Genomic DNA, 23,546 nt, shown 5'->3' with positions numbered 1-23,546 from the left:
TAAATGGAACAGAGCCTTCATTAGTATCATTGGTAACACCTGTGAATGTCTTCATAATATGGCTGCTGTGAATAGAGCCTATTACTAGTAAACTCACTTTGTAGATTTTGACTATTATTAAAAATCATGGATTAACCAATTACACTTTTACACTAAGTCTATTCGGAAATAAAATCAAATCTTAGGTTGAGAATGACTGAATGGTCAGGTTGTTGGTTGTTGCTGCAGTCCTGGCATTAGATGGTCTTATATAGTGCTGCAGCTCAGCGTCTGCCAGCAGTCTCTGCTCCTCCTGTGTGTGTGTGTGTGTGTGTGTGTGTGTGTGTGTGTGTGTGTGTGTGTGTGTGTGTGTGTGTGTGTTGCTGTTTAATCAGAGGCTGCAGTCCTTTAGCCTGGACGTTGTTGTTGTTGTTGTTCCCACTGATAACACTGTGTCGTCAGATGCAGTGGTGGAAGATGTACTCACAATTCAGTAAAAGTACCAATACCACAATATAGAAATACTCTGTTACAAGTGAACGTTCTGTATCCACATTTTACTTGAGTAAAAGTGTTGGCATGACATTGTACTTATAGTACCAAAATTAGAAGTACTCATTATGCAGAAAGTCCCATTTCAGGTTTCAAAATGTAATCAAATATTTTTTTAAATAGCAGTAGTACAAAATAGGGCTAAATTGGTTAATGTATGTGTTGCCTTAATAATCTAAATATGCTAAGTAACTAGTAACTAAAGCCACATAATTGTAGTGGAGTAATAAGTACAATATTTGCCTCTGAGATGTTGTGGAGTAGAAGTATAAAGTATCAAAACATTGAAATACTCCAGTAAAGTAAAAAAAAAAAAAACACTTAAACAACTTAAATAAATAAGAACAACGTTCAAGAAGTAGTGAAAATTGCAGACCTACAAGCTCACAACGCGGCACGAAGCGACACGTTGTGAGCTTGAAGATCTGCTATGTTCACGTCTAACGTCTAATTGCTCTTCTGGGTCTGGAGCTGAAACGTTTGGGAACCACTGACATAGACACACACAAGAAAGCATATAACAACCATTCCACAGACAGACAGACAGACAGACAGACAGGCAGACAGGCAGACAGACAGACAGACAGACAGACAGACAGACAGACAGACAGACAGACAGACAGACAGACAGACAGACCTGACCTGTGATTCCCTGCTGAGCTCATGCGGCTGATTATGAATAATGGAGAAGGGTCACAATAGATTATGTAATGCATTCATACACCCAGCGCCTTCAGCTGTATTATTAATAACAAGAATCATTTCTTATTTCTTATAATTGCAAATACCACACCGGGTTTTGTGATGCTATATACTGTCGGAATCAGCTTTCTTTGCGTTTGCTTAAGTTTTAAAATAGTGACTTTGAGAGGAGGTATTTTTGAATTATTAATTTCCAATCAACAGCGCAACGGAGCTATACAATATATCTTGCCTATTAGTGTAGTGTAGTGTATGTTATATTGTTAACATACACTACCATACAAGATTGGACAAAATTACATTTTATTCATAAAAAAAGTTACATAGTGAGGCTTTAACAACACATCCCCAACCTCTTCCAAAGAGTCCGTTTGCTTGACCCCCCCTTCATCAGCGCATCAAAAAAAAAGACACAGAACGACTTATGCGTCTTGTCACGTTTTGAAATGGCAGCACGCAGCATGCGGCTTATGAAAAGGATTACCGCTCTGCCTCCGAGGGACTGGAGCTAGCGTTAGCTACTTCATCCCATGCATTAACAGCAACCGCACACTCTGTGTGCAAAACACTTGAGCAGACCCAGCCCGAAAGCCCTCGTGCACTGTGAAACGCCAGCAGGAGCTTAGAGAGGCGTCGCCCCCATGAATACAATGAAGTTATTTCCATAATGAAGTTCAGTGCTTTTATTTAGAGCAGTTGTTTTCAAAGTGGTGGAGCAGAGCCCAGAGGGCCAGTTGGAAACGATAGGAGGGGGGGGGGGGGGGGGTTGGAGACCTTGCATGTCCAAAAAATGTTACTCTTCAGAAAAGGAGGGAAACAAATATACCCACTTCCACAAAATAGCAGATCTACAAGCTCACAATGCGTCGTGATGTGACGCGTGTCAGCTTGTAGACCAGCTAGTTTTTATTTACTTAAGTACAATTTTGAGGTACTTTTACTTTACTGGAGTACTTCCAATTTTCCTTACTTCTACTTCTACTCCACTACATCTCAGAGGCAAATATTGTACTTTTACTCCACTGCAATTATTTGAAAGCTTTAGTTACTAGTTACTTTGCAGATATGAATTATTATATTATAAAACACACATTAACCACTTCAGCCCTATTTTATACCTAGGCTATTTGAAAATAATCCTGGCTATTTTCAAACATTTTAGCGTTGTGAGCTTGTAGATCTGCTATTTTCAAACATTTTAGTACTTTTACGTTTGGTCATTTAAGTACATTTTGATACCAATGCTTTTGTACTTTCAGTCAATTTTGAATTCCGGACTTTTACTTCTAACAGATTATTCCAGAATATTACATTGCAGTATTGATACCTTTACTTAAGTAAAACATTTAGAGTACTTTTCCCACCACTGACTGTATGTCACATTTAAAGTCATCAGATTTGATGCATTATGGAAGTGCTAGCCTATAGGCTATCACTCAGCTGACCTAGAATGGGGCAAAACCACGCCTATAGGGTTTAAGTAGGGTTAACGCGTCCGCTTGTGTGTTCCACTCTGTCTGATGGAGGACAGGGTTAACACAGTGAGCCCGTCAGCGCTATAAGCCAGGGGGGGTTGAGCCGCGTGACGCGTCCCTCGGCTGACACAGAGAGTCAACAGTCACTTAAGCTTCTGTTGTCCCCAGATACCCCCACTCCCCTACACCCCACCACCCCCCCCCCCACCAACCCACCCCCGCACAGCCGCCAGAGACTAATGATCACGCTATCTGTAATTGCCTCGACATCTCCCTGCTGTGATGGAGAGAGAGAGAGAGAGAGAGAGAGAGAGAGAGAGAGAGAGAGAGAGAGAGAGAGAGAGGAGAGAGAGAGAGAGAGAGAGAGAGAGAGAGAGAGAGTGTGTGTGTGTGCGTGCGTGTGCGTGTGCGTGTGCGCGTGCGTGTGTGATAGGCTGTTGCGTAGCCGATAATTAACTGTATATATGCATCGACTCAATTCAAAACAGTGAAATATTGCTGCCATTTGTTTTCAAGGGTTTATCCCAAGCTAACCTTTGTACTGTTTCTGACTCGTTTCTTTATTCCCATTTAGTTCATTGTTTTCGTTTTGTTCCACTTTTGCTTTGGCAACGTAAACGGAGAGAGAAAGCGAGCGAGAGAGAGAGAGAGAGAGAGAGAGAGAGGGGGGGGGGGGGGGGGGCGTGGGTTTAAGTGCTGTTGTCTGATTAGACAACCGTTGGAAACAATTCACCACTGCAGAGAGTGTTTTTTTGTCCTGGGTTCTCGGAGTAAAAGGTTTGGCATGGCAGTGAAGGTGCAAGCACAGAATATGTGCTGTGTGTGTGTGTGTGTGTGCGTGCGTGCGTGCGTGCGTGCGTGCGTGCGTGCGTGCGTGTGTGTGTTGATAAGACATAGGTTAATGTACACCTATGGTACAGATAGGTGGGCGTAAACACGCAAACTATAGAGCGTGCCAACGCGGCGTCACCACGGGGGGCGTTGGCATTGGGCGTGGCATTGGGCAATGTTAAGTCAACCTGGTTTTTGCCCCTCAAAGATGTCCGCCACTACCAAAAGACACTTGTTGACGCCCCTTTCAGGAATTTTGGCACGCTCTGTATGGACACTCGCACGGGACAGCTTTTAAAAATCACTCGACAGAAGCTCTTCTTTATGCCGCTGCTTCTCCACCTTTTTAACCACTTTTCTGGGGGGGAACAGTCGCCAACAATAGCAGATCTACAGGCTCAAAACGAGTCGCGTGGTGGCACGTTTTGAGCTTGTAGATCTGCTATTTTTGGCGAAGAGACGTGAGTACAACACACGTTTGTTTCTCTAAGACTAGAGGGTTCGAGTAGTTCATTTCAAGGACCCCCAGGTTTATATGCATTAGACCGGACCCCCATTCGATACAATGTTTGATCTCTGGGACCCTAATCTACACGGCAAAATCCTGAGTGTTAATTTAATTCTGAGAGTGTACATTTGTACACGGGTTATACCCACAAAGGGTCCATTTGGCACCTAACTATCACGCATTTAGCTGGGGACCCCCTAGAACAAGGGTTCCCAAACTTTTCAGGCCATGACCCCCCACAATTAATCATATTTGAACTGGGGACCCCCCAACCTGACAAGCACTTGGAATTGTAGGCGTTACATTTAGTTTAACCCGGTTCCACAGATAAATATTGTGAAAATAGCCAAACCACAGGCTCACACGCTGTGAGGCGTTGTGAGCTTGTAGAATGGCTATTTTCACAATGTTTGCCTCTTTCTTACGTAATATTTGACAATTTGGCCAATTTGGTATTAAAAGGGTCTTACAGGTAGGGTAAGTGATTTTTGTTTTTGTATTTTTTAAAGGTTAAAGTACTATATTCTGATAGTAATCATTGGTACAGAGTGTTTGTTTGGTCACAGGGTAAACGGAACATAGTACATTTTCAGGTACTGTAGGTGACAACATTTAAGCCAATCAGGAGAGAGCTCTGAAAATGCATTTTCTGTTTAATAAAGAGCTGGAGAGACATGGGAGACTCCTGTTACTGAACAAACACTCTATAGCAATGAATACTATCAGAATATAGAGCTATTTAACACTTATTGTAACCAAAGTAAATCACTTACCCTACCTTTAAAAGTAATTCAATGTAACTTTAGAAATGTGCATATGTGGTTCCCAAACCCCAGGGGGTTTACTTCTCTCCACTGAGAATCCCCTTCAAGGTCCTCTTGGGGGTCCACGGACCGCACGTTGAGAACCACCGCCTCATACAATGCGCTTGTGGATTATCCAAGCCGGGTGTCAAGTAGAAGCTGAGAAATGGGATGTGTTTATATGGTAGCATATAATCCTCTTTGCAGTGATAACTGCAAGGCAAAAATGCATATTTCATATTTCATACCCCGCATTAAGTCTAATAGCCTCAACCTCCCACTAGTGTCTGCACAAATCAATGTGATCGTTAGCGTAGCTTCGCTCTGGGTGGCATTGAGACATTTTTACATAAAGTGGTGCAAAGTACAGTAACTAAGCAGATTTACTCAATTACGGCATTTACTTGAAGATGGAAAAACAACAGAAAAAGAAAACACAGCTCCCGGTAACTAAAGCTCCACTGGCTAAGAGAAACGATCCACAGATCGTATAAAACAATTAAAAGAAAGCTTTTTGAAACGCTTCCATCTTCCGGTGAAAACGAATGGAATTCTGGGTAACGCAGTAATAAACGAACGGCCTGCAGTGAGAGAGAGAGAGAGAGAGAGAGAGAGAGAGAGAGAGAGAGAGAGAGAGAGAGAGAGAGAGAGAGAGAGAGAGAGAGAGAGAGAGAGAGAGAGAGAGAGACAATGCAATGTGACACATTGTGTGCTTGTAAAACAGCTATTTTAAAAAAATAGTATTTTATATTTTTTACTTTGGTACTATAAGTATATATTTTGAAGCCAATACCTTTGTACTTTTACTGAAGTCCAAATTTTAATACAGCCTTTTTACTTTTAACAGACAATTTTTGTGGTATTTCTACTTTTACTTAAAGGGATAGTTCACCCCAATTTTTTTTAAACAAATCTATCTATTAGTCACACGATAATCTTTTGTTTTTGTCGCATTCCTAAGCCAATAATTTGATGACCGGCAGACCGGTAGGCAGAAAAAGAGTCTCCTTTGTGACCGCTGCCGGTCATCAAATTATTGGCTTAGGAATGCGACCATGGGGTGACTAATCGATACAGAAAAAATGTAATTTTGGGGGTGAACTATCCCTTTAAGTATAAACTCTGAGTACTTCTTCTACCACATTGAGAGATTTTCATGTCACTAATATGTACCGTAACAGTGCTGTGTTAAAAATACAGTAATTCCAGACCATATTTTTGTTATTTGATGTTACAATGCTTGGCTGCCTCAGTTTAGACTAAACCAGTTCAATCCAGTATTGTTTTGTTCTGGTATTAAGTTGGCAGTCTTTGAGAGGAAGAAAATCATCTTACTATTTATGTGCAAAATGTGTGTGTGTGTGTGTGTGTGTGTGTGTGTGTGTGTGTGTGTGTGTGTGTGTGTGTGTGTGTGTGTGTGTGTGTGTGTGTGTGTGTGTGTGTGTGTGTGTGTATGCGCGCGGGTGCGTGTGTGTGTGATAACACAAAAAATAAATACAATATTATTATTGTTACTATTACAGACACACACAGACACAGACTCACACTCACACTGACACTCACACACTCACACACACGCACGCACGCACGCACGCTCGCACGCTCGCACGCACGCACGCACGCACGCACGCACGCACGCACGCACAGGGTTGGAAAAAACGTCAGCTCCTAGACAGAGGTAATGCAACTCACTTTAGGACTTTGTTCTTTAGTTTGATAAACAGGCCCATAATCCATATTCTTCTATTAGACCACCTACAGACAGCCAGGACTAGAAGCACTTCATCAGCGCCCCAGCGATCGAGGCTCTGGAGACGTCGACGCAATTAGTGATTTATCGTACCTCGCCCACCTCTGCAGTTAACGTGATTACTGTCTGCACGCCGGGAGCATTCACACAGATGACAGGTTATAGCAGGTGGTTCTCAACCAGTGGTCCGGGGACCACCAGTGGTCTTTGGGGGGGTTCCAGACTAGGGTCCCCAGCAAAAGGAGTTAAAACATTTTCACCCCTTTATCCATAATTTGTATACGTTGGCTATAGACCAATTATTTGTTTACTAACACTGAGACTGGACGCACAGGTGATTGTTTCACGCAATCAATTCCCAACCTGTTGTTTCGGGATACGCTGGTTTCAGCACACCCCAACCCTCTCTTGTGTGTTGGCTAGTGAGGCGCGTCCTAGCGAGACCTGACAGAATGGGTTTCATTGCGCGCATACTGGTTGCACGCATACTGGTTCTTATCAGTGTGACGTCGTCTGTTAAGGGGTCTATTCAAAGAATAGCAGATATACAAGCTCACACCGCGCCACTTCGTGTCGCGCTGCGAGCTTGTTCATCTGCTATTTTTGAACATTTTGAACATTTTGTAGAATTTTTCATTTTTTAACACAAATCCTTTCTTCTGGGGGTCCCTGGCACAAAACATTTTCAGATGGGGGTCCGCGGCCAAATGTATATCAATTTAGGGGTCCTTGGCATGAAAAAGGTTGAAAACTACTGGGTTATAGGGTAGAACTGACTTTGAAAACACTGTTCCAAAGGAATGTAGCTTGCTAAATAACAAAAGGGCCTATTCCCACCGAAATATCATTCTTTTGTCCCATTAAGGTCTACCATACCAGCCCTGACAAAAACGTATAGTGATTTTGTATGTTCGTACAAAATGTGGACGCCACAGAGTTTTAACAGCACACAAACCCAGACTCACACAAACTGATATCCTCAACTGGAGAGTAAAGTGCAAACATAACAAAAGTCACTACATTAATAAAATCATAGTGTGTGGGGGGATATACTTTTTTAAAGCTGATATTTTTTTAAATCAAATCTTTGCTTCTGGAGGTCCCTGGCTCAACATATTTTGGTGTAGGTGTAGGTCAACTAAGGAAACAGGCTTTAATTGCTTTAAACCAGGTGCGTTGATTATAGGAATGAGTAATAACATGGAAGCCTGCTGAGGACAAACACCACTGAGCACTTCAGTATTGAGGTCGATGATGAGTAATCACATCACAAAATGGAGCAGTGGGAAGTGGTTCCCACTTGAACATCTCTAATGCAGGGGTCTTCAACGTTTTTCAGGCCAAAGACCCCCTAGCTGAGAGAGAGATGAAGCAGGGACACCCACTACATGTTGTATTCAGGTTAAATGTGTTTTCAGCCTTTTCCTTTACATATATGTTTATCCCACGATTTTGCAACCCGATTTTTTTTCACCTAGTGCCAATTGTCTAAGTAATCCTGGGCGCTACACTCCTTCTGCCAGCCTAGGGAGAGCCCAGAGCCGAGCTCATGCTAACAAGCCCGTTCTTATCACCCGAAAGGGAACACGTTATTCCAACCAGTTCCTTTCCCCTCTATCAGGCGCCCCGGCTGACCAGGGGGGCGGCGGTATAGAGACCAGGATTACAGCATGTTTTTCTGAGGGTGCCTACCCTAGTGTTATAAGAAAGCAGAAAAAAGTGGCATAACTTTGTAAGAAAAAAAAAAAGGTATTAGAAGCATTTTCACCGGTGGTCAGTTGATCCAAACGCGTTCCATAATGGTAGTAAAACCAGCCTGGTTTGTAGGTTAGCCTCCTGACACCCTCATACATCAAACCACCTAAAAATATATGTACTTATGGGTATTAATACACTACTGTACACTGCCCAAAGGCATCTGTTAGACCTAAATGAAATGTTATGTATTTTATATTCTGTGCTCTAAGGCAAGACACGTTCATTTGTATAGCACGTTTCAACAACAAGGACATTCAAAGTGCTTTACATAAAACATCATGAATCAAGACATCGAGCAAAAACTAAATACAATCAATATAATTATAAAAGGACATTTGAATATGATAAAGATGAAAAGAAGTCAAAATAACACAGAACATTAAACACCTCAATAAAAAGGCAGCGGCAAACAGAATGTTTTTCAGCTCTGATTTAAAACAACAGAGTTGTAGCAGACCTGCAGTTCTAGCTGGGAGTTTGTTCCACATATTATGTGGTGTCAACACGTTCTCACAGATAGGTGTCAGTTATGGCCGCTCTGTCATTGCACTCCTTAAAGCTCACTGTAGGACCACAAAAACTAAAAGGCACAGTTTCGGCATAGTTTTGTCCACATGCGACGTCGCCATGGCGTCCCGTCATGTCAAAACTTGACGTTTCAGGGCTACTGACAGAGCTGCAAAATGTGACGCCTTAGGAGTGAGAACGACGCACTCTCACTCCCTCAAACGGCCTATCGTGACTTCTTGGGACAAATGTGACCAAACGTCAAAACATTTGACTTGAAGGGGTTAACTTCCGCACTCCAGGAATGTGGAAGTGCCGTTCTCAAACCCAAGAAGTAAAAGGGGGTCCGCTAAAAAAAAGGCGTGTCGTCGAAAGCGGACTTGAGCCACGACGAGAGCAGTTGTGGAAATCGTGCTATGTTTTTTTTTACTGAAGTAAAAGTATCAATACTGCAATGTAAAAATACTCTGTTACAAGTAAAAAAAATACTTCAGTAAAAGTACAAAAGTATTGGTATCAAAATGTACTTAAAGTACCAAAAGTAGAAAGTTCATTGTGCAGAATGTCCCATTTTAAGTTTTCAAATGTATAACAAATCTTTTGAAAATAAAAGATCTACAACTCACAATGCGTTGCAAAATGTATATAGGGCTGAAGTGAGTAATGTATGTCTTGTAAAAAATAATCAAAATCTACAGAGTAACTTGTAACTAAAGTTTTCAAATAATTGTAGTGGAGTAAAAGTATAATATTTGCCTCTGAGATGTAGTGGAGTAGAAGTATACAGTAGATGCAGAAAATTGGAAATACTCCAGTAAAGAATACCTCAAAAGTGTACTTAATAAGGACAGCATTGAGTAAATGTACTTAGTTACTTTCCACCACTGCACGAGAGGCACCGCCGAGCAAGTCGTCAGGCGAGCGAGTCGCCATGAAGAGCATTGCGAAGTCCGCTTCAGCCAACTCAGCGCTGTTGGAATTATAACAATAGGGACCTCCGATAGGGACATAACAACTCATATCATAGCAACTCATATCCCCCCTAGTCAACATGTGCTGTGTCAGGCCCAACTTCCAGTCAAACATTTGACTTCTTTGTACGTCCGTCCGAAGAAGTCCCCCGTTTGCCGTCTTAGCAATGAGAATGCATTGATACAAAACAAACAAACGCTGCTTCTTCATGTTTAGTTGTGATACTGGGAACAGAAAGCAGACCTGTTATGTCCTCAGATGACCTGAGAGCTGTGGACATATTGCAGTGTTGCTACCAAGTCACGTTTCCCATCTGGGATACGTGAGAGTGACTTATTCTTGAACAGACAAAGTGGTGGACAGCAACTAAGTATATTTGCTTAATTGTTGCACACACTTTACTTCAGTGTTTTCATCGTTTGATACTTTATGCGTACTCCACTACAACTCACGAGTCAAATATTGTACTTTTTACTCCTCTACAATTATTGCTTTGTAGATTTATCCTATTATAACAAAACATTATTACGTATATTAGGTATTAGGTATATATATATATATATATATATATATATATATATATATATATATATATATATATATATATGTATATATATATTTCAAATAGGTATATTATACCTATTCAAAAAAAGCTGATATACAAGCTCACAACGTGTCACATTTGGAAAGGTTGTAAAGATTAGAGCACTTTTACTTCAGTACTGTATAAGTAATACTTGTGTACTCAAGTAAAATTGGAACACAGGCTTTGACTTGGCATTGCTAAATGAGTAAAGACATCTGAGTATTTCCTCTACCACTGAATAGACTTTGTGTATTCTGTCGTACCAACAATGTCGGCGCGGACAGAAATAACCAATCCACGCGCTTGTGCTCAAACTTGTGGAGGATGTGCTACTTTCGGCCCCGCGACAACACCGTAGGATGGAGTATAAACGATGTGTCACGGTGTCCCGCGGTGGCACAGAGGTGACAGCGGCGCGCTAGTAGCGGCGGTGTCACTTTGAACGGTGTCGCCGCCCAGGTTGTTCATCATTTAGTGCAACAGGAACACCTTGCCTTGAGGCGTGACCGACCTCACACTGCTACTGTCCTGCCATCTATCATGATGACCCCACACACACACACGCGCGCGCGCGCACACACGCGCACGCACGCGCATTGGTATTACTATAATACTAACTTGTGAGGATAGCAACAACTAAGGATTGCAATTTTTCGTTCTACATTTTTATAGTTTCTTTCTTATGTATTATTTCTTAGGTGTTTTTTAACCTTAAACCTAGTCCTAGCCTTAACCCTAAACCCCCAAACCTGATCCCTAAAAAAACACCAATCCTAAGCCTGACCCCAACCTGAATATTTTCCTAAATTGTAACCTTAGCTCTAAAAAAAACAACAAATTATTGTGAAAACAAAGTCATACCTAATGGTATCAACTATGTTTATGTTTACGATTATCCAGCTTTCAGTATGATCACAGGTCTAAAGACAAGTGCCATTAAAAACATTGCTTATTACAATATAAAACACAAACTAAAAATCTAATTCCTTATCTAAAAAATCTAATACATGTCAAACTGGAGGTCCTTCAAATGGAAACGGTTTGAGAATGATAGTGCTAAGGGTTGTGTTTCATAATGTGTGTTTGCAGGTGAGCATCCTGATCATCCTGGCGCTGGCGTTCCTGGCCTGCATCGTGTTCCTGGTGGTTTATAAAGCCTTCACCTACGACCACGCCTGTCCTGACGCTTTCATCTACAAGGTAAAACACCTTCTGTTAATGTAAAGGGTACCCCGGAACTAATCTACCCTTCCTTCCCTGTAGGCTCTATTCACAGCAGCCATATTATGAAGACATTCACAGGTGTTACCAATGATACTAATGAAGGCTCTGTTCCATTCTGGTCAAACAGAGGCAGGGTGCTGATATTGTGCATGTTGGCTCACTGGAAACACTCTGCTACACCAGTGGGTCTACAGTTGGGGTCCAGGGACCCTCATGGGCTTCCAAATGGCCCCTTACAGGTGTGTAACTCTGAGAGTGTACAAATGGAACCAAATGGACCCCATTTGGTTCCATTTGGTTCCATTTGTACACTCTCAGAGTTATGGGGGTCGTGGAAACTACTGTGCTAGACTAAATGGAACAGAGCCTTCATTAGTATCATTGGTAACACCTGTGAAGGAAGTGATAATATGGCTGCTGTGCATAGAGCCTATACGTTTGGCTGTTCAAGCAATGTTGCAAACCTGACTTGAATGGTTAGGACTGAAGAAACTATGAAACTATTGTCTTAGAGACTGGTGGAAGCATGGCAGGAGGGAAAGAGCGTGAAGGCTGGCAACACAGGTGATTTATATATAGTAGGGTCATTTTTGGCACTTCCGTGACCGCGGAGAGCAAAGGTCCGTTTCTCAATGGATTTGTCATCTAGGAGGGTTATTAAACAAATTTGGCCGGGGTGTATTTTTAAAAGGGGCGGGGAAACTTTGTGAGAGACCAAAATCCAAAATGGCTGCCGTGAAAATTAACTTTTCAATGGTTTGACCTACAATGATGCACAATACATGGTTCCAGACCTTATTTTGGTCAAGGAATACATATTTGGTGTTTACATAATGATTTGACCTATTGTTGACCTTCAAATACAAGATGGCTGCCAATTATGAGCTCGAAAAGGCTTTTTTTCAAAATCGTCACAGAGCCTTCTTATTAGACTCTAATGAAAGCTCTGCTCATGATGAGTTGAATAATATACAGTATAAGTACACAGAAGTAATCTCTGAGGTCAATAAAGTCAATGTTTGTGTGTAAACAACAGTTACTGATTTGCGGTTTCCCATTAAATAGGGTCTCAGTAGCCTACTGAGAATATGTTCATCCCATCACATTTTCATGATGAACCAAAATTAAATTAGCACTATAGCCTAACATAAAAGAGTATTCTGTATGCAAAGCTAGAAAGGTTAGTTGCTTAAGGTGAATTTAAAGGTCAACTCATTTGTCACCCTTATTTTGTAGTATTGCTCCCAGTGTTTCCTGTCTGCCTACTCACTTTTACCTGCCTTGTCTAACCAGTCTTGTGATTGTGTCAGTGTATCCACCTGTGTCCTCTTAGCCCCCCAGCCTATCCCAGTGTTGATTGTCTGTTGAGTTCACCTGTGTCCTGTTAATCGCTGTCTATTTAAGCCCTGTGTTTGCACTATATCCTTGTTGGGCTGTAGACCTTTGTCATGTGAGGTAGTTAGTCCTTGTTCTTTGTGCTCAAGAATCTTGAACAGTAGATTTTGGAGGATTGGGAGGATGTCCTTGAACATTTCTGGATTCTCCGCCTTGAGCTGAGTGAGCCAACAAGAAAGGAGAATGGAATATTCTCCTGCCACATGGCCTCCACACCATGATGTCATTCACCACTGTCTTGCTTGGAGGTTCATGTTGTGTGATATTAAGGCTTGCTCTTATTGGGTGGTGGATGACAGCAGGACTGGGCACCACTGTATCCTGGAACTCGCTGCTCTTTAGGTGGTGGTCTTGTACCATGATTGTCTGCACGAGACAGTGCATGTATCGCAGAGCGAGCACGCTGCAGAGCTCTGCTATCAACCTGGGCGTAAATGTCCATGGCATGACAAGGAATAAAGATCTGGTAGACACTCTGCACAAGAGTGGTGTCTGCATCAGCTATGCAGATACACTGCTCCTCTATGACCATTGGGCTCTGATGGATGTGGAGTCATAAGCAACCTGCCCACAGGAGATCGCAGACAGCAAGCCAGCTATCGTGATCATCGACAATGACGACTTCAAGATCGACACTATGACAGGTGACTCTACAGGAGTCCATCGAACAAATGTCATGTACATTATGTGCAGCTAGAGAGCTATGAAAAGAAACCAGGCGAAGAGACTGGTGAAACACTCACCAAGAAGAAGGACATCTCTGCACAGCTAAAGCAGAAGTGTGCAGAACTGACAACGTTTTGCCAGTACAGATGCCCCACTAGTAGCAAGAGTAGATGGGTCAGTTCCGCAGCGTGCTCGCTCTGATACATGCACTGTCTCGTGTAGACAATCATGGTACAAGCCTTATTACCACACAACATACAATGAACCTCCAAGCAAGTCAGTGGTGAATGACATCATGGTGTGGAGGCCATGTGGCAGAAGAATATTCCATTCTCCTTTCTTGTTGGCTCACTCAGCTCAAGGCGGAGAATCCAGAAATGTTCAAGGACATCCTCCCAATCCTCGTACCTTTCCACCAGCTGATGTCCTACATATATGCCATCTACAAGCGATTCAAGGGCTCTGGAATGGCAGAAACTCTGGTTACAGCAGGGGTAGTAGTGGAGGGGTTGGTAGACCAAGCATTACAGACGGGACGTGCGGCAGTGCATCCTGCTCTGGAGAGAGATTCTTATCCAAAATCTACTGTACAAGATTCTTGAGCACAAAGAACAAGGACTAACTACCTCACATGACAAAGGTCTACAGACCAACAAGAACTCAGTGCAAACACAGGGCTTAAATAGACAGCGATTAACAGGACACAGGTGAACTCAACAGACAATCAACACTGGGATAGGCTGGGGGGCTAAGAGGACACAGGTGGAAACACTGACACAATCATACGACTGGTTAGACAGGCAGGTAAAAGTAAGTAGGCAGACAGGAAACACTGGGAGCAATACTACAAAATAAGGGTGACAAATGAGTTGACCTTTAAATTCACTTTAAGCAACTAACCTTTCTAGCTTTGCATACAGAATACTCTTTTATGTTAGGCTATAGGCTAGTGCTAATTTAATTTTGGTTCATCATGAAAATGTGATGGGATGAACATATTCTCAGTAGGCTACTGAGACCCTATTTAATGGGAAACCGCAAATCAGTAACTGTTGTTTACACACAAACATTGACTTTATTGACCTCAGAGATTACTTCTGTGTACTTATACTGTATATTATTCAACTCATCATGAGCAGAGCTTTCATTAGAGCCTAATAAGAAGGCTCTGTGACGATTTTGAAAAAAAGCCCTTTCGAGCTCATAATTGGCAGCCATCTTGTATTTGAAGGTCAACAATAGGTCAAATCATTATGTAAACACCAAATATGTATTCCTTGACCAAAATAAGGTCTGGAACCATGTATTGTGCATCATTGTAGGTCAAACCATTGAAAAGTTCATTTTCACGGCAGCCATTTTGGATTTTGGTCTCTCACAAAGTTTCCCCGCCCCTTTTAAAAATACACCCCGGACAAATTTGTTTAATAACCCTCCTAGATGACAAATCCATTGAGAAACGGACCTTTGCTCTCCGCGGTCACGGAAGTGCCAAAAATGACCCTACTAATAGGGTAATGGCTGGAGAGAGTTGGTGGACCGAAGAGTGGAGGACCAAGCGTGGTGAGAGGCCGAGTTGACTGAATTATGGAATGATTGAGAGCTGAGTGAATGGGCTGGACCTGTGAATGAGGGACAGGCAGAGGGCAGAGAGGGAGAAAAACAACCACAAAATGCCCCCATAGCAATACAAGTAACACCTTCATTAATGACCCCACTTACATCTCTGTACAAATGCTTCCTATTACGTAATGTCCAACAAAATCACTTGTCAGGAAATGGAGAAACAAAAATAACCTGTGTTCCAGTGGATCCAATATAGTAATTATTTAGTCACAAGCTGTTGTTAATACTTTTTATTGGTTCAATATGTTTAACCAACAGACACACTTAACCACTTTTGATTGTGTGCCGTATCCGGGTGCAGGTAACCGTCTTCCATGCCGACATCTCGCCACTCCGACTAGTGGCTTCCGCGTGCGGTTAGGGTTAGGGTGAGGGTTAGGTATAGGGTTCGTTAACGTCGGAAAGGCGACATGTCGGAAAGCCGCCATGTAACCCGGGTGCAGTACGTTAATCCGACAGCGCATTCCTCCGACAGCGCAGCGCTCCGACGTTTCAATACTAAACCCGAACCAAACCCGCACCCTAACCCTAACCGCACGCGGATGCCACATAGTCGGAGAAAAGGTCTGTCGGATTATCGCATGCCTCCCCCGTATCCAACATGGCAGCTATGTAAACAAACACACAGTGTCATTTTCAGCAAAGACATTGCTCTCAATAATGTTTTTGGAAACATTTGAAGTGAGAAATAGACATGCAGTAACCAAATTCTATTTAATCAACACTCCTCATTGTTTTCCGAGGCGACCGTGTTGCATTGGACGTACCTGGCATAAATTAACGGAATACTTTCATTACCGTGAGCAATGAAATCCCTGGTTTTGTTACTTTTGGTTCAATTTGTTTACGTCCTCATTTAAGTAGCCATGTAATAAGTGGGATAATCAATGGGAAGCAGGTCATTATTGAGAAATAAACCCCTTCAGAGTGATAAAGACCCCTCTGCTATTGTGTCGGGGTCTAATCACCCTTTCAGGATTCTATTTCTCAAAAATCACCTCCTCCCCATTGATTATCATATGAAGGCATAGACTGAAAGGCAGAATAAGCTATTTAGCTTCAGCCTATACATTTTTTGGTCATAACTATGTCATATTTATTTATTATTGTTGTTGTTGTTTTATGCATATGGAACATATTGTTTGCATAGTGAACTGAAGGCCAAAAGGTTAAAAAAAGGTTAAACCTTTACCAAAAAAAGGTCCTCAATACCCATCCCTAACACCTATGCTGAGATTGTCGAAATGAATAGAAGGACATGGAGCTAATGTTGAGATATGTGACAGCCAGTTTGTCTTTGAGAGCTCTGTGGGTGTGTTGGAGCCTAGCCTATGATAGAACAGTGGTTCTGAACCTTTTCAGACCGAGACCCTCAAAAATAATCATATTTGAACTGGGGACACCCCACCCTGACAAGCACTTGGATTTGTAGGAGTTGAGGCATTACATTTAGTTTGAGGCATTACATATTGTGAAAATAGAAGCTCTACAATGCGAGGCTTGTGAGCTTGTAGATCGGCTATTTTCAAATCAGTTTGTTGATTACTTTTGATGCAGCAATGGTCTTTTTTCTTTCATTTTTGTATGTTTAAAAAGTTATTAAATTGTCATTTCACTGTCATCTGGGGACCCCCCAAAATCATGTGGTGACCCCACTGGGGGTCACGTATAATGGACATAATCCTTATAGACGTGTTTTTCTTTCATTTTCACACCACACATCTAGCTGTGTGTTCTTACACTCCTCCCAGTAGCAGCAGAACTACTCCACAGTGTTTTCCCTTGACCCAGTTTAATGTGCAGTTCAACGCTACAGGCCAACACAGCTGCTCTTAATTGCCTGTCAGTCATCCAGAGGAACTAGCTCAACTTGACCCTACTTTCTCTCTCTCTCTCTCTCTCTCTCTCTCTCTCTCTCTCTCTATTTCAATTCAACTGAACAGGCTTTGTTGCCATGACATTTGACATGTGTTGCCAAAGCGTTAGAAGTATGACATAAATAACATGCATGCACACACACGCGCGCGCGCGCGCACACACAAACACACACGCACACGCACACGCACACGCACACATACACGCACAATACCCATACTTCATATAGAGAGAGTTTTGATCGATTTTATTTGACACGTGCTTTGGCAATGTAAACGTATGTTTTCTCATGAGGATAAAGTGCCTTTGAATTGTATTGAATCCATTGTATTGTATGGCAGTGAGTGAGGTATGGGGCTCCCTAATGCAAACTGAGTGGGCAACATTGGACAAGAATCCAGTTGAGACTCTGCATGCAGAGTTCTGTAAAACCACTCTCTGGGTACAAAGAAAAGCCCCACACTTTGGGGGGAGGAAATGTTCTACATTTCAATACAGCAGTGCTTTTGTGTGACGCTGTAGTACGACCAGGTAGGGCATTCATTTACGAATCAACACAAAAATTAAAATATGGAGATAGGAGGTTTCTGCCCGACAGCAACTATATTCTTTGTCTGCCACTGTAGTCTGGCAAAAGAGAAGGACAGACAGACCAATAGAGAAGGACAAGAAAGGACAGACAGACCTGGCTGTCCAGAGAGGACAGGCTGTCATTGTGATGAGGGAGCTGTGGAGACACAATTGCACTTGCTAACACAACGTAAAAACTACACCAATATTAGGGAGGAATTCTTTCCAAAAGTCGGACAGAAAGACCCAGAAAGGTGCGACCAGTTACACCGCAGACATGTATATACAAATACTATATATATATATATATATATATATATATATATATATATATAAAACATACGTTTACATTGCCAAAGCAAGTGTCAAATAAAATCGATCAAAACTCTCTCTATATGAAGTATGCGTATTGTGCGTGTATGTGTGTGTGTGTGTGTGTGTGTGTGTGTGTGTGTGTGTGTGTGTGTGTGTGTGTGTGTGTGTGTGTGTGTGTGTGTGTGTGCGCGTGAGTGCATGTTTGTGTGTGTGTTTGTGTGAGAACCGCGCGTGTGTGTGTGTGTGTGTGTGTGTGTGTGTGTGTGTGTGTGTGTGTGTGTGTGTGTGTGTGTGTGTGTGTGTGTGTGTGTGTGTGTGTGTGTGTGTGCGCGCGCGCGCGTGTGTGCGTGCGGCAATATACTAAAGTATATGAACACTCAAAGATATGAATGATTAAATCATAATTACTGAAACATATTTAATTTCCTTTTGCTCTCTCTTCTTGAACAGTCTCTTGCTTAGATCTGTTCATTTATCCTAAGTTTTCAGTTTTGTCAAACCAATGTTTCATACTGTGTTTGAATGTTCTGTTAAATGGCGTGTTCTGTTAAAACCTGCTATTATGGCACTATAATGATTATAATTTAAATCCATTTGGTTGCATTTGTACTCTCTCAGAGTTACAAGTGGATAAAACAAACGTGGACTCAAACAATCTCCCTCTCTCTCTCTCCCTCTCTCTCCCTCTCTCTCTCTCTCTCCCTCTCTCCCACACACACACACAGCATAAGCGGTGCATCCCAGCATCCCTAGAGGCGTACTACGCGGCCCAGGACGCCAACTCCCGGGGCCGCTTCTACACCATCATCAGCCACTACAGCATGGCCAAGCAGACCACGTCGCGCTCCGTCGCCCCCTGGATGCCGGGAGGAGCCGGGGGCCAACCCGACGCCAAGCCCCCCGCCAGCGAGGGACACTGAGACCCTAAGGGGGCCCCCCCCACGGGGGTTAAAGAAAAAGAAGGAGAAAAAAAAAGATGGCAGTGTGACGTGTAAACATACATAGACACATGCAGACGCATTCACATAGACACAGACAGACTCACAATGTCCATGCACGCACACACACACATCTGCACACACACACACACACACACACACACACACACACACACACACACACACACACACACACACACACACACACACACACACACACACACACACACGCGCGCATATACATACACACAATGGTGAGTGCTGGAAATATAGACAGACAGGGTGTACATACATGAAAGCTACATACACATATGGCTATATGCACACTCACACTTACAGTAGACACATACACACTCACTCGTGCACACTCACACTTACAGTACACACACGTACACTCACACATTAACATTGAGAGTCCTTATTGGTCCTTCCTTTAACTACACAGAAATGCGTGTGCGCGTGCACACACACACACACACACACACACACACACACACACACACACACACACACACACACACACACACACACACACACACACACACACACACACACACACACACACTCTCTCTCTCTCTCTCTCTGTTCCCCGAGCCATATTTAGTTTTCTTTAATTTTTTGGTCATCTCTCTCTTTTTTCATGTATGTACATATCAATATTCATATATTAATATATGATTATTCACACATTCACACATTTAGTTTTTACTGTAACATATGTCTGTTTTGTATACCAATAGGCTCTGTGTGTATAACTGGAGTTCCAGATTTCAGGAAGCTAGCATACCCGTTTAGTTTTACAGAACTGGACTTGAGTTACAACTTTTTGCACCACATATCTTTGCCAAAAATATCATTCGGCAAAAATAGCCGATCTACAAGCATTGCGACACGTTGTGAGCTTTGTAGATGGGCTATTTTTGCCGAATGCCCCCCCCCCCCTCCCCCCCAATTCATTCCCCTATAACTTCATTTGATTGGCTGATTTCATAAGGCTCATTTGATCCGATTGCTGCCGAGCCGACCAAATGAAATCAGAAGAAATTCTGTATATTTTAAAGATGTTTTAAAATATGTTTTCTGGAACAGATATTACACATAGAAGACAGCTTCCGTTTGAAATTTTGCGGAGGTGTAGTTACAATCTAAAAAAAAGTGGCAAAAAAGGCAGACGAGGAAGCCTGGGACTACGGTGACGCACAGAGCCTATAGCGGGTGATTGTTTGTACAAAGGAACCATTTTCTCAATGGAGTGAGAGTCTCTGGCGGTACTGAAGGCCTGTTCATTTTTCTCATTAACGTGTAGACGGTAGTTACAGTGTCACACCCCTACTGTTGCAACCAATCTGGGAACCCCATTTGGTAAATGTTTTTGCCTCTGGGGGCAGGCACCACCTCCTTCTTTTGTGTAGAAAACAGGAACTCAGATGGCTCCTCCCCTTTCTTAGTCCACTTTCCTCCCGGGTGCTTCTGTGTGTATTCCTACTAACAACAACACTGCATGTTTAGGGCAGTGGTGCTGAGAGATTAGTTGCAACTATAGCCGAAGGCATATCGAACATGAAGTGCATCTCATCCCAGCCCCCACCACAACAAAAAAAAACACAAAAAACTAAACAAAAGGAAAAAAAAAACGTATACTGTACTTAACCGTACCGCCTTGCAATCTTGTATAACTGTGACACGTTCTCATTTTGAAAGACGATCATTTCTGTCCGTTTGATATCTGATGACATGTTTTTCAATGTTCTAATCTACGCTGTACTGTTATGCCAACGCATTCTCCCTCCCAAGACGCCAAACGTTTGACTTGACAGGGGGACCCGAGGGGTCACGCGTTGACTAGGGATATAATATCTCGAATGGCACTGAGTCGGCTGAAGCTGACTACGCAACGCCCGAGTTTTTTTCAAAAATAGCGCATCTACAAGCTCGGAGCCGTCACCCTTTTACGCCTCGGGTTTGAGCAGTGGTGCAAAAAGTATTCACTTTTTTTTAGAATGTCCCATTTCACAAGTTATAAAATGTATACAAATCTTTTGAAAATAGCAGATCTACAAGCTCACAATGCGTCGCGATGCGACGCATTGTGAGCTTGTAGATCGTCTATTTTCAAATGGCCGAAATGTATATAGGGCTGAAGTGGTTAATATATGTTTTGTAATAATAATAAAAATCAACAAAGTAACAAGTAACTAAAGTTTTTAAATAATTGTAGTGGAGTAAATATTTGCCTCTGAGATGTAGTGGAGTAGAAGTAAAAGAACTGAACATTTGAAGTACTGCGGTAAAGTAAAACATACCTCAAAATTGTACTTAAGTACACTACTTAAGTAAATGTACTTAGTTACTTTACACCACTGGGTTTGAGAACGCCACTTCCACATTCCTGGAATGCTGAAGTGCCCGGGATGGCACCAGATGGACCCCCAGGGGACCCCCCTCCCGTCAAACGCTTGACGTTTTGGTCACCTTTTTCCCAAGAAGTCACTATACGCCGTTTTGGGAGCGAGAGTGTGTTGGTTACGCCTGATTCATACTTAGTCGCACAACGCTGTTGCGTGCCGAAAATAGCAGTTCGCCACACGTTGTGAACTTGTAGGTCGGCTATTTTCGATGCGTGACACAGTCGTGCGAAGGGGTATAAAATGAGGCGTTACTCTATGTTGGATTTCCGCCAGTCAGTTGTACATAAACCCCGTGCTTTCAGGCTAGTTAACGGTTGTTGTGTATATATGCATCACAGCAAGGCTTCAGGACAACTTTATTTGTCAATTTTATTTTTTATTTTTTTGTTAGTTTTTTTTGTTTCAAAGAGCAACTGCTCCTCCAGTGGCAAGTTAAAGTAATTGCATATTTACTTTTCTTGACATCTTTTAGATCCGTAAAGGTAATGTAAGGGGGGGGGGGGGATGATAGATTTTGTGTTCACAAAAAAAAAAAACTGGAGAGACAGGGATACCAGGGGTGTCCCTGTCTCTCCAGTCTTTTTCCCTGAACAACGTTTTAACAATAAACATTTTTTTTCAACCAAAATAATATCACTTATAGCACCTATGGCGTAGGTGCTATAAGTGATATATTTGGGTTAAAACAAAATGTGTGTAGGCTAGCGTAGGCTACGCTAATTCATACTTGGTTGTACGACTGTGTCCTGCTATTTTTGGAGGAGGACACGATGAAGTACAAAATGAAACCTCAGACATGGGAGATGTGAAAGAGATCATTGTTCATATCACCATCTCTGCCAAAACAATTGTTTTCTTTCCTTTTTTCTTTCTTTCTTTCTTGGGCGACGGCTTATTTCTCCGGCTGAATAATCAAATTTTACGCGTTGTTTATGTATTGTAAAATATTCCACCTGTTGTCAAGAGTGCTTTTCTGAGATATCGTGCTGGTGTTAGTTGATTATGTAGTGAAAAAAAAAAAAAAAAAAAAACATGGTGTAATTTATTAGTGTGTAAACAACCCCCAACTTGTCCTAGATTTGAACTTAAAATAAAAGAAGCCGTGACCTGTGTTGAGTGTGTGTGTGTCTGTGTTACTAAAAGTGCACAATCATGTCCAACGCCAAGTTTACACCAGCGGCGACGACGCTAGTCCACGTTCTGAGTTTCAATACAAAGTGTATGGAGACCAGCATCCAACACTCTTCCCACACCAGATAATAGGCTCTCTGCACAGCAGCCATATTATCACTTCCTTCACAGGTGTTACCAATGATGCTAATGAAGGCTCTGTTCCATTCTGGTCAAACAGAGTCAGGGTGCTGATATTGTGCATGTTGGCCCACTGGAAACACTCTGTTACACCAGTGGGTCTACAGTTGGGGTCCAGGGACCCTCATGGGCTTCCAAATGTCCCCTTACAGGTGTGTAACTCTGAGAGTGTACAAATGGAACCAAATGGACTCTCAGAGTTATGGGGGTCGTGGAAACCACTGTGCTACACTAAATGGAACAGAGCCTTCGTTAGTATCAATGTCTTCATAATATGGCTGCTGTGAATAGAGCCTATACCTGCACTGCAAAAAAAGGCAGTCTAAAAATAAGAAAAAAAAACTTGGATTGAGAGGAAATAGACTAGAAACAGGACAAATTATCTGTCAGTGGATCAAGAGAATTATACTTGGTAAGAATTCTTGAAAGTAGAAGAAATATCTAGGCTTTAGGGAAGTGGGGAACTCTTTAAATAAGTGATTAAAAGCTCATTCCAAGCACTGGATTAAGTCATATAAACTCAAAACTAGTTCGCAAAGCTCTTGAATTAAGTGTTTAAAAGCTCATTCCAAGCACTGGATTAAGTCATATAAACTCATAAATAGCTTGTAAATGTCTTCAAATTAGTGGTAAAACCTCATTCCAAGCACTGGATTAAGTCCTATAAACTCAAAACTAGTTTGCAAAGCTCTTGAATTAAGTGTTTAAAAACTAATTCCAAGCACTGCATTAAGTCAAATAGACTCATAACTAGCTTGTACATTTCTTCAAATTAGTGGTAAAACCTAATTCCAA

General features: G+C 42.2%; 1 protein-coding gene across 1 annotated transcript in view; it reads left to right on the top strand.

The window, feature by feature from the left end:
* Positions 1 to 19,014, top strand: part of nsg2 (neuronal vesicle trafficking associated 2) — a gene marked incomplete at its 3' end in the record, with an annotated part of 71,679 nt that extends 52,665 nt beyond the window's left edge. Inside the window, exons 4-5 of the mRNA XM_084074466.1 lie at positions 11,513 to 11,623; positions 18,820 to 19,014. Of these exons, the coding sequence (XP_083930592.1) occupies positions 11,513 to 11,623; positions 18,820 to 19,014 (306 nt within the window). The remainder of the gene's footprint in view (positions 1 to 11,512; positions 11,624 to 18,819) is intronic.
* Positions 19,015 to 23,546: the final 4,532 nt, after the last annotated feature.

This window comes from Gymnoscopelus microlampas (genome assembly GCF_963454915.1).
Source record: "Gymnoscopelus microlampas genome assembly, chromosome: 12".
NCBI lineage: Eukaryota > Metazoa > Chordata > Actinopteri > Myctophiformes > Myctophidae > Gymnoscopelus > Gymnoscopelus microlampas.
The sequence above is the reverse complement of the archived record's forward strand: the minus strand, read 5'-3'. Positions and strand labels throughout refer to the sequence as shown.